Source organism: Sinocyclocheilus anshuiensis, unplaced genomic scaffold (genome assembly GCF_001515605.1).
Source record: "Sinocyclocheilus anshuiensis isolate Anshui unplaced genomic scaffold, SAMN03320099.WGS_v1.1 scaffold1647, whole genome shotgun sequence".
In the NCBI taxonomy this organism is placed as follows: domain Eukaryota; kingdom Metazoa; phylum Chordata; class Actinopteri; order Cypriniformes; family Cyprinidae; genus Sinocyclocheilus; species Sinocyclocheilus anshuiensis.
The window spans coordinates 295,103-308,078 of record NW_015549848.1 but is presented as its reverse complement, the minus strand read 5'-3'; the positions used below and the strand labels follow the sequence as shown (position 1 = coordinate 308,078).

The window sequence follows — 12,976 nt, the reverse complement described above, 5'->3', positions numbered from 1 at the left end:
TTCCCCCCCCCCCCCCCCCATTTTTTTCAGTTATTAAATTGGCTTGTTAAGTGTGTGATTATTGTTATTGTTTATATTATGATTAGATAGTCCGTATAATGTGGACATTTCCTTCATTCTCGGCTTTATCAAATATATTTTAATTTTATGCTCCTAAAACTGAAAAATTAATCCTATCAAAATATTTCAACTAGAAACAGTGGAGTTTGCAGATGTCCGCACGATGTCACTATTCTTTCATTTTACACGAGAATTTTCCTGACTCCACTAAGCTCCGCCTCATTTTGTAGCTTCCGGAGCAGAGATGCTTTGTTCAGAATTCACCATTGTGTCTGGAAGCTGCTGTAGTGCGTGATTTCGTTTGAACATTTCCTCAGATACTATGCTGTCGGGATTTTATGATTTTGTCAAATTCAGAAGATTTAGAGACAATGGCATCCAAAGGACAATCAAGATTTCGGGGTTGGATTTCTGTGTACTTTCTGTGTTGGCTTTGGAATATAGCGGGCGGACAGCTGGTGTATTCAGTGTCGGAGGAAGCTAACACAGGCACTACAGTTGGGAATTTGGTGAAGGATTTTAATCTGAATATTCAGGACCTTGAGGTTCGAGGGTTTCATATTGTTCCGGGACCGAACAAGAGGTATTTCGATGTTAATACTGAAACTGGAATTCTCCATGTCAGAGAGAGAGTTGATCGAGAAGAGATTTGCGAGCAGAATATTAAATGTTCTCTGCCTTTAGAAGCCATGATTAGCTCACCATTGAATATTTACCGATTTGAAATAAATGTTGTTGATATTAATGACAATGCACCAGTATTTCGGACATCAATAACAAATTTGAATGTCAGTGAATCAGCTTTTCCAGGGGAGAGGTTTCCGTTAAACAGAGCATTTGATGCTGATGTTGGAGTTCATTCGGTAAAGAACTACAAACTGAGTCCGAATGAGCATTTTTCTCTGGATGTTCAGAGCGTAGGAGAGCGGAGTTTGTCGGCTGAATTGGTGCTACAGAAAGCATTAGATCGAGAGAAAGAGCCTGTTATCCAATTCACACTGACCGCTATATTCAAATTAATTTGTGTGTGTGTGTTTGTGTGTGTGTTTGTGTGTGTGTGTGTGTGTGTGTGTGTGTGTATGAGTACTTGAACATTTCCAGGACATTTTAACAATACAGTAATAATATTGATAGCTCTGATCATTTTGGAAACAGTATAATCGTGATGAAATTGTCCGGCCATTTTATATCTGTAATAACAATGCCTATGTAAACGAATTCTGATAAAAACTTTCAAACGGTTAAAAAATAAATGTTTTTAATAAAAAAAAAAAAAAAAAAAAAAAGTGCCATTAGATTATTTAAATATTTACTTAAAATCACAGGGGGTACTTTAAGTAAATAATTTAAGCCAAAGGTATGGAAGCCTGAATATTACAATATATTAACTCATAATTATGAGAAGGTTTCTCATTACTATGACATAGTAAGTCGTTATTATGAGAAAGTTTCTCAATATAATGAGAAAGTTAGTCATAATTATGAGAAAGTATCTTATTATTATGACTTAAAGAATTATATATTTTTTCTCAAAGTGGCGGGAACGGGCTTCCATACAAAGGGGTTTGGCTGACCAAAAAAAAAAAAAAAAAACTTTAACAAACCCTGCCCTAACATAAGTAATATAAGTCCGTTTCAGGTCCTCTAAACCTGTCTTGTACTTTTTTCCCCCCAGTTATTAAATTGGCTTGTTAAGTGTGTGAGTTCAATGTCACTGTTCTGATTATAGCCAGTATAATCTGGACACTCAACGATACTTCCTCCATTTTAGGCATTATCAAATGTATTTTAATTTTATGGTCCTATAACCGAAGGCTTAAACATATCAAAATATTTTATTTAGAAACGGTGCAGTTTGAAGATGTCCGCACGATGTCACTAGTCTTTAATTTTATACGAGAATTTTCCTGACTCCACTAAGGTCCGCCTCATTTTGCAGCTTCCGGAGCAGAGAGGCTTTGTTCAGAATTCACCATTGTGTCTGGAAGCTGCTGTAGTGCGTGATTTCGTTTGAACATTTCCTCAGATACTATGATGTCAGGATTTTATGATTTTGTCAAATTCAGAAGATACAGAGGCAATGGCATCCAAAGGACAATCAAGATTTCGGGTTTGGATTTCTGTGTACTTTCTGTGTTGGCTTTGGAATATAGCGGGCGGACAGCTGGTGTATTCAGTGTCGGAGGAAGCTAACACAGGCACTACAGTTGGGAATTTGGTGAAGGATTTTAATCTGAATATTCAGGACCTTGAGGTTCGAGGGTTTCATATTGTTCCGGGACCGAACAAGAGGTATTTCGACGTTAATACTAAAACTGGAATTCTCCATGTCAGAGAGAGAGTTGATCGAGAAGAGATTTGCGAGCAGAATATTAAATGTTCTCTGCCTTTAGAAACCATGATTAGCTCACCATTGAATATTTACCGATTTGAAATAAATGTTGTTGACATTAATGATAATGCACCCGTATTTCGGACATCAGTCACACATCTGAATATTACCGAATCAACTATTTCAGGGGAGAGATTTCCATTGCAAAGCGCGTTTGACGCAGATGTGGGCAGTAACTCCTTAAAGAGCTACAAGCTGAGTCCGAACGAACACTTCTCTCTGGATGTACAGAGCGGAAGAGATCAGAGTGTGTCTGCTGAATTAGTATTGCAGAAAGCTTTAGATCGAGAAAAACAAGCTGTAATTCATCTTACACTGACCGCTGTAGACGGAGGAAAACCTCCAAAATCTGGTACAACAGAAATTATAGTTAACGTTGTTGATATTAACGATAATATTCCTGTTTTCAGTAAGTCTTTGTACAAAGCTAAAATTACTGAGAATGCAGCGCCTGGTGCTCATGTGATAACGGTTCAAGCTGTTGATTTAGATGACGGCGTAAACGGTGAGATAATGTATGCAATTGTCAACCACAACAATGATAAATATGTAGATGCATTTTTGATAAATCCAGAAACAGGTGAAATTACTGTAAAAATGTATGTAGATTATGAGCAGAAGAATGCAATTGAACTTCGAGTACAAGCAAAAGATAAAAGTAATAACCCGAGAGGAGCACACTGTAAAGTACTGGTCGAGGTCGAGGATGTCAATGACAACATCCCACGCCCCGATGATCACCACTCACCCTGACGGGAGCTGGTCTTACTCCAAATCTACTCAGCAGTATGACGTGTGTTTTAGCTCCGACACACTGAAGAGTGATGTAGTGGTTTTCCCTGTGCCATTTCCGCCTGCAGATGCAGAACTGATCAGTATTAATGGAGGAGACACTTTTACCAGAACACAAACACTTCCTAATAAAGAAAAGGTAAGATATAACATATAAAGCATTTTTTAACACAATTGTCAAATGCGTAAAATAAAAAAAATATCTTAAAACAAATGTTTTTGTCATATTTCTAAAATGTACAGATAATGAGAAAAGTAATGTTTTAACTGATATTGTCATATTACAGTTTTCTTTTCGAAGCCACTTGGTGTCAGTATTGAAGTGTTTTGCAACTTTTGTGCGCGCCCACATTGGCTCATCCTCAATCTGCGTTGAGCGCGCGCTCATGCGCTTTGTTCTGTTTCGTTTTTATGGCTGTAAGCATTGAAACGAGTTGGCATATAGGATAATTTAACCAAAGAATGGAACATCTTTTATTAATATTTACTAAATAGATGCGCAATGGCTCGTATAATTCTTCTTGGTGGGACCGTTTTTTGTCTGGTTTTGCTGCGCTTGCTGTCAATAGCTTCAGCCCAGATCGCATATTCCATTTCAGAGGAGGTGAACACGGGGACGTTTGTTGGAAATATCGCAAAGGATCTTAATTTGAATGTTCAAGAACTGGAATCACGCGGATTTCATATCCCCGCAGTTTTGGGAAGGACATATTTTGAGGTTAATTTGAAAACCGGTGTTCTGTTTGTCAGCGAAAGGATCGACAGGGAGGAATTTTGTCCAGCCTCACCGCGATGTTCAGTGAATTTAGAAGCCATTGTTGATAATCCGTTAAACCTGTTTCGCATTGAGATAAACATTTTAGACATTAATGACAATGCTCCGTCGTTTCGTATGAATTCTAAGCAATTTAATATTTCAGAATTGTCCTTTGTTGGAGACCGATTTCAGTTGCCTAGAGCGTCGGACCCTGATGTTGGCGCGAACTCGGTTAAAAACTACAAGCTGAGTCCAAACGAGCACTTTTCTCTGGATGTACAAAGCGGAGGAGAGCAGAGTGTCTCGTCTGAGTTAGTACTGCAGAAAGCTCTAGATCGAGAAAAACAGTTTGTGATCCAGCTCACACTGACTGCTGTAGACGGAGGAAAACCTCCCAAATCAGGTACAATGCAGATAGTCATAAATGTGCAAGATGTGAATGATAACGCACCCGTGTTTGGTAAAGCTCTTTACAAAGTGCGACTTGTTGAAAATGCACCAGTGGGAACATTAGTCATACATCTAAATGCCAGTGATTTAGATGAGGGTGTGAATAGTGAAATTATTTATTCTTTAGTGCCCCAAGACAGCGATGACAAAGCAAACAGCCTTTTTAAAATGGACTCTTCCACCGGCGAGATTTCAGTGCAGGGCAGTGTGGATTTTGAGCAACACAATGCATACGAGATTCATGCTCAGGCTAAAGACAAAGGGTCGAGTCCGCGATCCGCGCACTGTAAAATATTAGTAGAGGTTTTAGATATAAACGACAATGAGCCAGAAATATCATTAATGTCACAAGTGAACATAGTAAGGGAGGATGCTAAAAAAGAAACAACGGTTGCTTTGATAACGATATCGGACAAAGACTCGGGAAAGAATGGGAATACGCATGGGTACGTGGTAGGTGATGTTCCTTTTAAATTACAGTCGTCGTATAAAAACTATTATTCTCTTGTAGTGGATGGGCCGTTGAATAGAGAGCATGTTGATCGATATAATGTCACAATCATGGCGTCAGATGAAGGGACTCCGCCTCTTTCTGCCACTCGTGTTTTTACAGTATATGTATCTGATGTTAATGACAATCCTCCACGTTTCCCAAATCCTGTCATAAATATCTTTGTAAAAGAAAATGGCCCTAAAGGCCAAATCATTTACACTATTTCAGCTGTTGATCCAGATTTAGATGAAAATTCCAAAATTACTTATGGATTATTGGAACCACTTCATAAATCTGGAAATTCATATTCTGCTGTTAGTATAAACCCTGATAGTGGGGATATACACAGTTTACAGTCATTTGACTATGAGGAGACAAAAACGTTTGAGTATAAAATTCAGGCCACAGACTCTGGTGTTCCTCCGCTCAGCAGTAACGTGACTGTCAATGTTTTTATCCTGGATGAGAATGACAACAGTCCCGGGATTCTCGCGCCCTATTCCGAGCTCGGTTCCGTTAACACAGAGAACATTCCCTATTCTGCTGATGCGGGCTACTTTGTGGCCAAGATCAGGGCTGTAGATGCAGATTCTGGTTACAATGCGCTGCTGTCTTACCACATCTCTGAACCCAAAGGAAACAATCTGTTCCGAATCGGAACCAGCAGCGGGGAGATCAGGACTAAGAGGAGAATGAGTGACAATGACCTGAAAACTCACCCGCTGGTCATTTTGGTTTGTGATAACGGAGAGCCCTCACTGTCAGCGACTGTGTCTATTGATGTTGTGGTTGTTGAAAGCGCAGGTGACGTCAAGACTCCATTCAGACACGCGCCGATAAAGGAGGAGAGTTTCTCGGATTTAAATCTGTATTTGCTGATCGCCATTGTGTGCGTGTCCGTCATCTTTTTACTGAGTCTCATCAGTTTGCTAGCTGTAAAATGCCACAGGACAGACAGGAGTTTGGGCAGGTACAGCGCCCCGATGATCACCACACACCCTGACGGGAGCTGGTCTTACTCCAAATCTACTCAGCAGTATGACGTGTGTTTTAGCTCCGACACACTGAAGAGTGACGTAGTGGTTTTCCCTGCGCCATTTCCGCCTGCAGATGCAGAACTGATCAGTATTAATGGAGGAGACACTTTTACCAGAACACAAACACTTCCTTATAAAGAAAAGGTAAGCCTTTCTAGGGGGCCTCTATTTGTCCAGTTAAAATATCATTTTTAGCCTGAAGTTCCTATGTGTGCTTTTACATAGTTCCAAGTCTTGTATTGAGTTCCTGACACCTCTGCTGATTCATGGGCCTTTTTTAGATTGCCTGAGACTGAGAGCTCTCCATGGTGCTGAAACACACTGATAAGCATAGTTTGAATCTGTCCAGCAGCAGTGTGCTGAATTGAGCAGTAATTTTTTTATGGTGCCTATATGGAATACCAAATTTTATGTTTGGCCAAACTATACAGATCAGTTTCAAGGGTTTTTCCTCATATTTGCAGCTGTTATTTTATTGTTATTTTTTTCTTTATTGCTTTTTCCCGCAGTTCTGGACACTTGTATTATGCAGAGATTACTACGTTTGTTTCTAGGTCTGAACATGAGTCAGACCGCTGTCACGTGGAGCGGATTTGTCGCTGCCTGGGTCATGTTTGTTAAGGAGTCCATGCCCGGCTTCTGTGCTCCCCTTGGATGATCTCTGGCACATAAACGGCAAAAAAGGATGCTACTACTGGGCTTAAATTTCTATCTTACTGAACACATGCCTTTTCCCTATTTTTTAGCTTTTTTTAATTTTCTGCAGGCAGTACTCGTTACTGGTGGTGCTCCTTTTCAACCTCTTTGTGTGCCTTTCAATGATTTTAGAAGCTATTTCCCAATTGAATTTTCATTTAAATTCACTTCGTAAACAGGGTTCAGTAGATTAGAATTTTAACTGCAGTCTATCCACACATTGTCTCTCCTTGCAGCTGAGGCCTCTCAGCAGGGTGGGAGCAATACAGATCATTTCTACAGCTTGTAATTTGGAGAAGGGCTGTCTTATATCCCTATATATAGTGCTGTCTCATTCGCAAATTAAACCTGTATTTCATTTTTTTGCATGGTTTGATATTGTTATTGGCCAGTTGGATGCTTTCTCTCTCTATCATCCCTATGCTTTTAGATCAAGCCGGTTGTGTTTGTCTCTGCTGTACACTTTAGTGGATTGCATCAGTTATATGCATGAGGATGATTTAGATGGTTTCTAAGCAACATATTAGTGTTCTACCTCTGGTCATACTGTGGTTAAAAAAAGAAGTATGTATGTGTATATGTATGTGTGTGTGTATATATATATATATATATATATATTAATTTTAATTTTACTGTATATATTACTGTAATATATACAGTAGATATCTTAATGTTATCTGTTCTGCTGTTTTACAGTACACCTGCAGGTTTGTGCTTTGCTGCGTTTTAAGCAGAACCACACAAAACAGAATTCAGCTCTATTATTGTCTCTGCACCGGCTGAGATTTTCCTTCAAAGCAGATGCATGTTGCCTGTGTGGGAGAACGAGAGGGGGATGGGAGAGAGAAAAAGAGGGATAGAGAAAGGGAGGAGAGTGGGGGTGTTGAGGAAGGAGAGATGGGATAAAAGGTAGAGGGAAAAATCCAAAGAGAGGGAGAGAGATGGGACATGTAATGGGGGAGGGGCCGGTAATTTTCCGTTCTGCGCTGCAGGAGCCCATGGTTTGCAGTCTGAGCTCATAGTTCTGACATCATCACTGTCAATCACACCGAAGCCCCACCCTGTGCTCCAGTTCTGCTGAGGACAAGAGTCACTGTGACAACAACCGCAGACACAGTCATGCTCTTTATAGAGTGAGTGGTATATGTGTGTGTTTGTGATAGTTTGCTTATATGAGCAGAGGTTGTTCATTTGATATTTGTTGACCAGCAGTATGAATAAGAGTGTCAACAGCAAAGGTTTCATTACAGTCCTGCACTGACTCTGGCTTGTACAGAGCATTAAATTGATTTCATAAGCACATTACTAAGATACAGTTCAACTAATTGCTTTACATTTTAGTAATGTGCCTTAATGCAAAGAGGTCCACTCGTATGAAGAGAAACTCAATTCAACATCAGTTGTGCTGCAGGATAGATTTATTATTCACAATATATTATTTTGCAGTGAAATAATAATAAAAAAATTTTTCAAGACCATGTCATTAGAACATTTTCCTTCCAATTCGTCCTTGTATCATGACTTGCAAGAATGAGAACGTTAAAGTAAAGAATGTAGAATTGCAGCTGTAAATCAAATGTTAGTTTTGGCAAATGGTACATTTCAACTCTTTGTCCATCAATCAGTTCAAATCAATCCATTTGTAACTCTGATTTAACAATTCGTTTGCAGCATCATTTTAAAAAGAATCTTTATTGCATGATTATCTTAGCACAGAATATTTATTGTTTTTAGCCTTAAACATTTAGAATAAAATGGGCAATAATAGCTGTTTGGTTAGGGTTATGGTCCCCCTGACTCCCTGAAGTGAGTTTAGAGCAAAATAAACCATAAAATATAGAATATTTTTTGCTCCATCATTACCCATTGGTAGTTATGTCCTACAGTTATGAGCTAAAGCACATGATTTATTGGCACAATCATTGACCAGTAGTTAATCAAGTAACGTGTCTTTTTTGTTCCTTTTACTCCTCTGTCTCCCTCACTTCCTGTCCAAACACGCGCCATAATGTTTACATTGCGATCTTGGCACTTTGTGTCTTTTCTTATCCCTTCATCTTCAGGTTGTCATAGCAACCGGGCTCTGTTTCTTTAAAACCAGCCAATGCTGCATTTTGCCACACCCACACACAGAGTGAGAGAGAGACAGAGAAAGCAAGAGGGGAGAGAAAACAGGAAAGAGCATGCGGAGTCAGTATGAGCAGAAAGGGTGTGGTGAGCTGGTATGGTAAATTAACGGAAGAGAGATGGTATATTTAGAGCATGTTGAAAAAGAGGGAATAAAAGGGGAAGCAGGTGGCATCAGGCAAACAAATGAGGGTGTCGGGAAGACAATAAAAAACCTGATTTGCTGAATTAATTCACTCTCAGGAGTGTGAGTGGAGAAACAGCAGCCGCTGGGAGTTTAGCCACTGATTAAACATGACAGAATTTATCATAGGCTCATTGAGAGACAGAGAGGAAGAAAGAGAGGGAGAGACGAGGAGCAGGAAAAGATGATGAAACATGGGTGGTGCCAGTGGTGCTTTCAGGATGTAAACCCTGATTGTTTTTAGTGAAAGCCCAGAATGATGGTGTTGGCTTTTTTTTTTTTTCCTCAATGTAATGAACTTTGCAAAGTGTTATGTCTAATGACTTATTAATTTTTGTCTCTATTATTGATACAAAGAATGTTGTTGGTGTTTGTATTTTTGCTCTCTTTCTCTCCCTTTCTCTCTCTACCTGTGTGTCTGTGCTTGATGGGCTAGTGATGATCAGCTGCGCTCATCCACCTGAATGCTCTGTCCACAACCTGATTGGTGCGTGTTTGCTGGCTTCTAGTTCAAAATAGCAGAGAGAGCGTGGAGGAAGGAGAGAGACATCGCGGCATTTGAGGTTGTTCCGCTCTCCAAGCCCATGAGCGCTTATCGCGCTTGTTGTGTTCTTTGTTGGGTTGTCACAATGGTTCCTGAGTTGATGATTTGCTTAATAATCAGTTAAGCTTGTGGGTAAGGTAGGGTGGAGGATACCCATACTTTTTCTCCTGTTTAATGGTTAGTTAGGGAGTGAGGGAAGTTATATGTTGTTTTGTTTATTTTCTTTAATGTATAGGTCATTTAATATTTTCCCCTTTTAGGTAGAGGTATTGTTTTTTTTTTGATTTTCTTTTGTTCGGGCCCTCCTCCCGAGGTAATGTTTCTTTGTTTGTATTTACTGTTACTTTTTTATTAATGTTATCCTTTTTTTGAATCCCTTGATTGAGTTAAAATTAAAAGGCACCCAAGCCGTTTTCAAACTCAAATCTGTGGTTGGTTGTGATTTCTGGGCCTGGAGAGCTGGAGATCCTCAAAGTCTCTCCACTATTTATTGTTCGTCGTTCCCATTTACCCCTAGACCAAAAGGGGAGGACGTAACAATAGGTTGGCAAACTAAGCAGCTATTTTTTTCCCCCTGATGCACTCATTTAACAACCTTCTAAATAAAACAATAATCTTGCAGCAACCCAACTGTTATGTGTACTGTGCTGTTAATGTACAAAACTATTAAAGGGTGAAAATAATTGTTTTTCAAAACTGTAAATAAAAAGAGTCCATCTTGCAATAAATTACTATTTTAGTATTTTTACTTAAAAATCTTATGTTTAAATCAATGTGTTTTTTTTTCTTCAGTTTTTGTAATTATTTTTGAAATTTACTAGTAATTTATTTATTATTATTATTATTATTTTAGGTTTTTTAAATACATGAATACAGAGATTAATACAAGATTAAAAGTGCTGCTTCTGGTGCCTTTTCGCTTGAAAACACTTACACTATGCTATTATAATGTTTCAGCATTCATTCTGAAATGTATATATACCGTTATTTATCTGTCCTAAGCCCTGAATGTCCACTGACTCTAGAACTGTCCTTGTAGGGTAAGCAGCAAAAAGAAAAGAGAAAAATAATGGAAAACCTGGCTGCTTGATTTATTCTGGCTTTCACACACATACACAGCATTTATGGGGTTCTCGGTAGTGGCTTTGCAGCTCTGTCTGTGCAGAGGACTACTGAGGCTTGTCTGCATTGCCTGATAGCTTTGTTTCACCTCCACAGGCGTCTTTTTTTAGAATCAGGCTTCTGAAGGGCAGCCAGTGCTGAGGCAGCAGGGTTTATCAGGGTCCCGGAGGATGACTTGTTTTGTGTTTAGTAAAATCATGGACTGTTCTCTGACGGAGAAATGTAATGGAGGAGAAATTACACGTGCTTTGGGATCACAGATCCAGGGATCACGTTGGTTTACAGAAGCAGAGAGCGTTTTGGGTGTGTTTAGCTATGCCTGCAGAGAATAGAACAGAGAATTCTGAATGTTTTATTTATTCTGCTGTTCCTAAAATGTCCTTTTGAAGATGAGCTAGAAGTTTGAATGCTTTTTTGAAAATCTAGGCTATGATTAGTAATGCCTGTCTTGGGAGTTTTAATTATTAGAGAAATAATGTAAAAAATTGTTCTGACAATGATTCAATTTAATTACAGTTCTTTAAAATAAATTCTTTTTTGAAGTTGTAAATAAAAGATTATTTGAGTATATTTTACAATAAGATACAATTTCAGTATTTTCTACTTAATGTAATGTTTAGTTTCTTGGTGTTTCTTTGTTACTGTCAAATTTGCTAACAATTTCTGAATGTAAATTGTTTCTACACATTTTTTTAGTGCATACTTTGATGTTTACCAATGTAGAACGATAGAAAGAAGATACATATATTTTGCCTTCTCACTCACTTCTCACTTGCCTTTAAATTTTCACTTTAAATTTGAATAGTTTCATGATTGGTCAGGATGTGTCAGTTTATTCTACAGTAAAGCCATTATTTAAGGGTAGCTGAGAAGGAAAGGATGAAGGGAGAATAGGTTGTTTTAAAAATAGATCACACTGCAGGAGAAACATGGAAATGTCTGGCAGTATTGAGGATAAGAGCATAACAATGTTTAGAGGTGAAATTTGCAAAAAGGGATTTTTTTATTCCATCCCATTGCTGCTTTGCCTCATGATGACATGCATTCTGATATGAGTTATGCAGACCTGCAGTTCTTCTTTGTACCCATAGAGGTCTGACTTTACCCATCCTCTGTTTGGCAACGTCCAGTTCATGCTGACACACCCAGAGTATTTTCTTCTTCTTGGTCTTTCAGCCTATATCTAATTAATATTCAGGTCTCCTAGAAATAAAATAGTAAAGGATGATAGACAAAAAAAATAAATGTTAGGAGAGGAAAAAGCTGAACTTTATTAAACGTGATATTGATATTTTTATGTGTAGCTTATAATATAGCAAAGTTTGAATCTATACAAATATCCAAAGTTGTTTACATTCACTTGTACAATACAAATGTAGAATTTCATTAGATATTTTTTACAGAATTCTATATTTATATAAAATACATTTTTAATTAATTATATTAATTTATTTTTATTTTTAATAAAACATTTATTTAACATTAAGAACAAGTCAAATGTTACATGAATATATTTCTATAACAAACATATATGGCTTGATATTTTCATGTAGATTATACCATTGCAAAGCTTTAATCAATACAAATATCCAAAGAGGTTTACAGTAAATTGTACAATAAAAACGTAGAATTTGATTTAAATGTGGAGAAAATATATCTAATTGTGTAAGTTATTTAAATAAATTTTTTTTGTTTTGTTTTTTACACGTGTTTGTTTCTATAACGTCTATGGAAATATCCAATTAGATACACATAGTAGTAAAAATAAATAAATAAATAGTTGAATAGAGCATGGTGGTCTTCTGTTGATGTCATCTTTTACTGTGAATGATGAGTGCAGTGAGGTCATCACTCATGGCCCTGAGCAGTGTGACAATGAAGAGGGAAGCCCCAGTCAAACAGAAGTCACAAAACTGACTCACACACATTTTTTAGACAGACAAAACTGACTCACACACTCCCATAATGACCCTCATTTTATAAAGACACGTGAGGACAATTCAACACATGAATTATAGAGAAGTCACTCTCATAAACGTTTCTACTCACTCACCTCTAACAACTGTGTGACAATCTAAAAGCTGGGCCTGCAAAGCTCTGTTCTACATAACAGCTATTATTGCAGTCTAATGAATGTCTTATTAAAGGGGCAATAACTGCACTGTAATGACCCAGCGTTAATATTTCAGAGTCCTTTATAATGAGTGAGTAGAGCTGGAAATTAATATCTAACAGTAACTCTGGTGAGACTCTGATACAGAGCGATAATGAGATCTATCTATCTATCTATCTATCTATCTATCTATCTATCTATCTATCTAT

General features: G+C 37.9%; 3 protein-coding genes across 3 annotated transcripts in view; all 3 read left to right on the top strand.

Annotated features, from left to right (window-relative positions):
- Positions 1-240: 240 nt before the first annotated feature.
- Positions 241-2,074, top strand: LOC107660917 (protocadherin-10-like). Its single transcript, XM_016450358.1, has 2 exons — positions 241-1,085; positions 2,000-2,074. Exons 1-2 carry the CDS (start codon positions 399-401, stop codon positions 2,072-2,074), a joined length of 762 nt encoding a protein of 253 aa, XP_016305844.1. The 5' UTR covers positions 241-398.
- On the top strand, positions 1,998-3,205 carry LOC107660916 (protocadherin gamma-C3-like). The gene has a single exon (XM_016450357.1). The coding sequence runs from the start codon at positions 2,108-2,110 to the stop codon at positions 3,203-3,205; it is 1,098 nt and encodes a 365-aa protein (XP_016305843.1). The 5' UTR covers positions 1,998-2,107.
- Positions 3,206-3,705: 500 nt separating this feature from the next.
- The window catches only part of LOC107660888 (protocadherin alpha-C2-like), a 43,351-nt gene continuing 34,080 nt past the window's right edge, over positions 3,706-12,976 (top strand). The window contains exon 1 of the mRNA XM_016450321.1: positions 3,706-6,125. Coding sequence (XP_016305807.1) covers positions 3,747-6,125 — 2,379 coding nt within the window. The 5' untranslated portion in view covers positions 3,706-3,746. The remainder of the gene's footprint in view (positions 6,126-12,976) is intronic.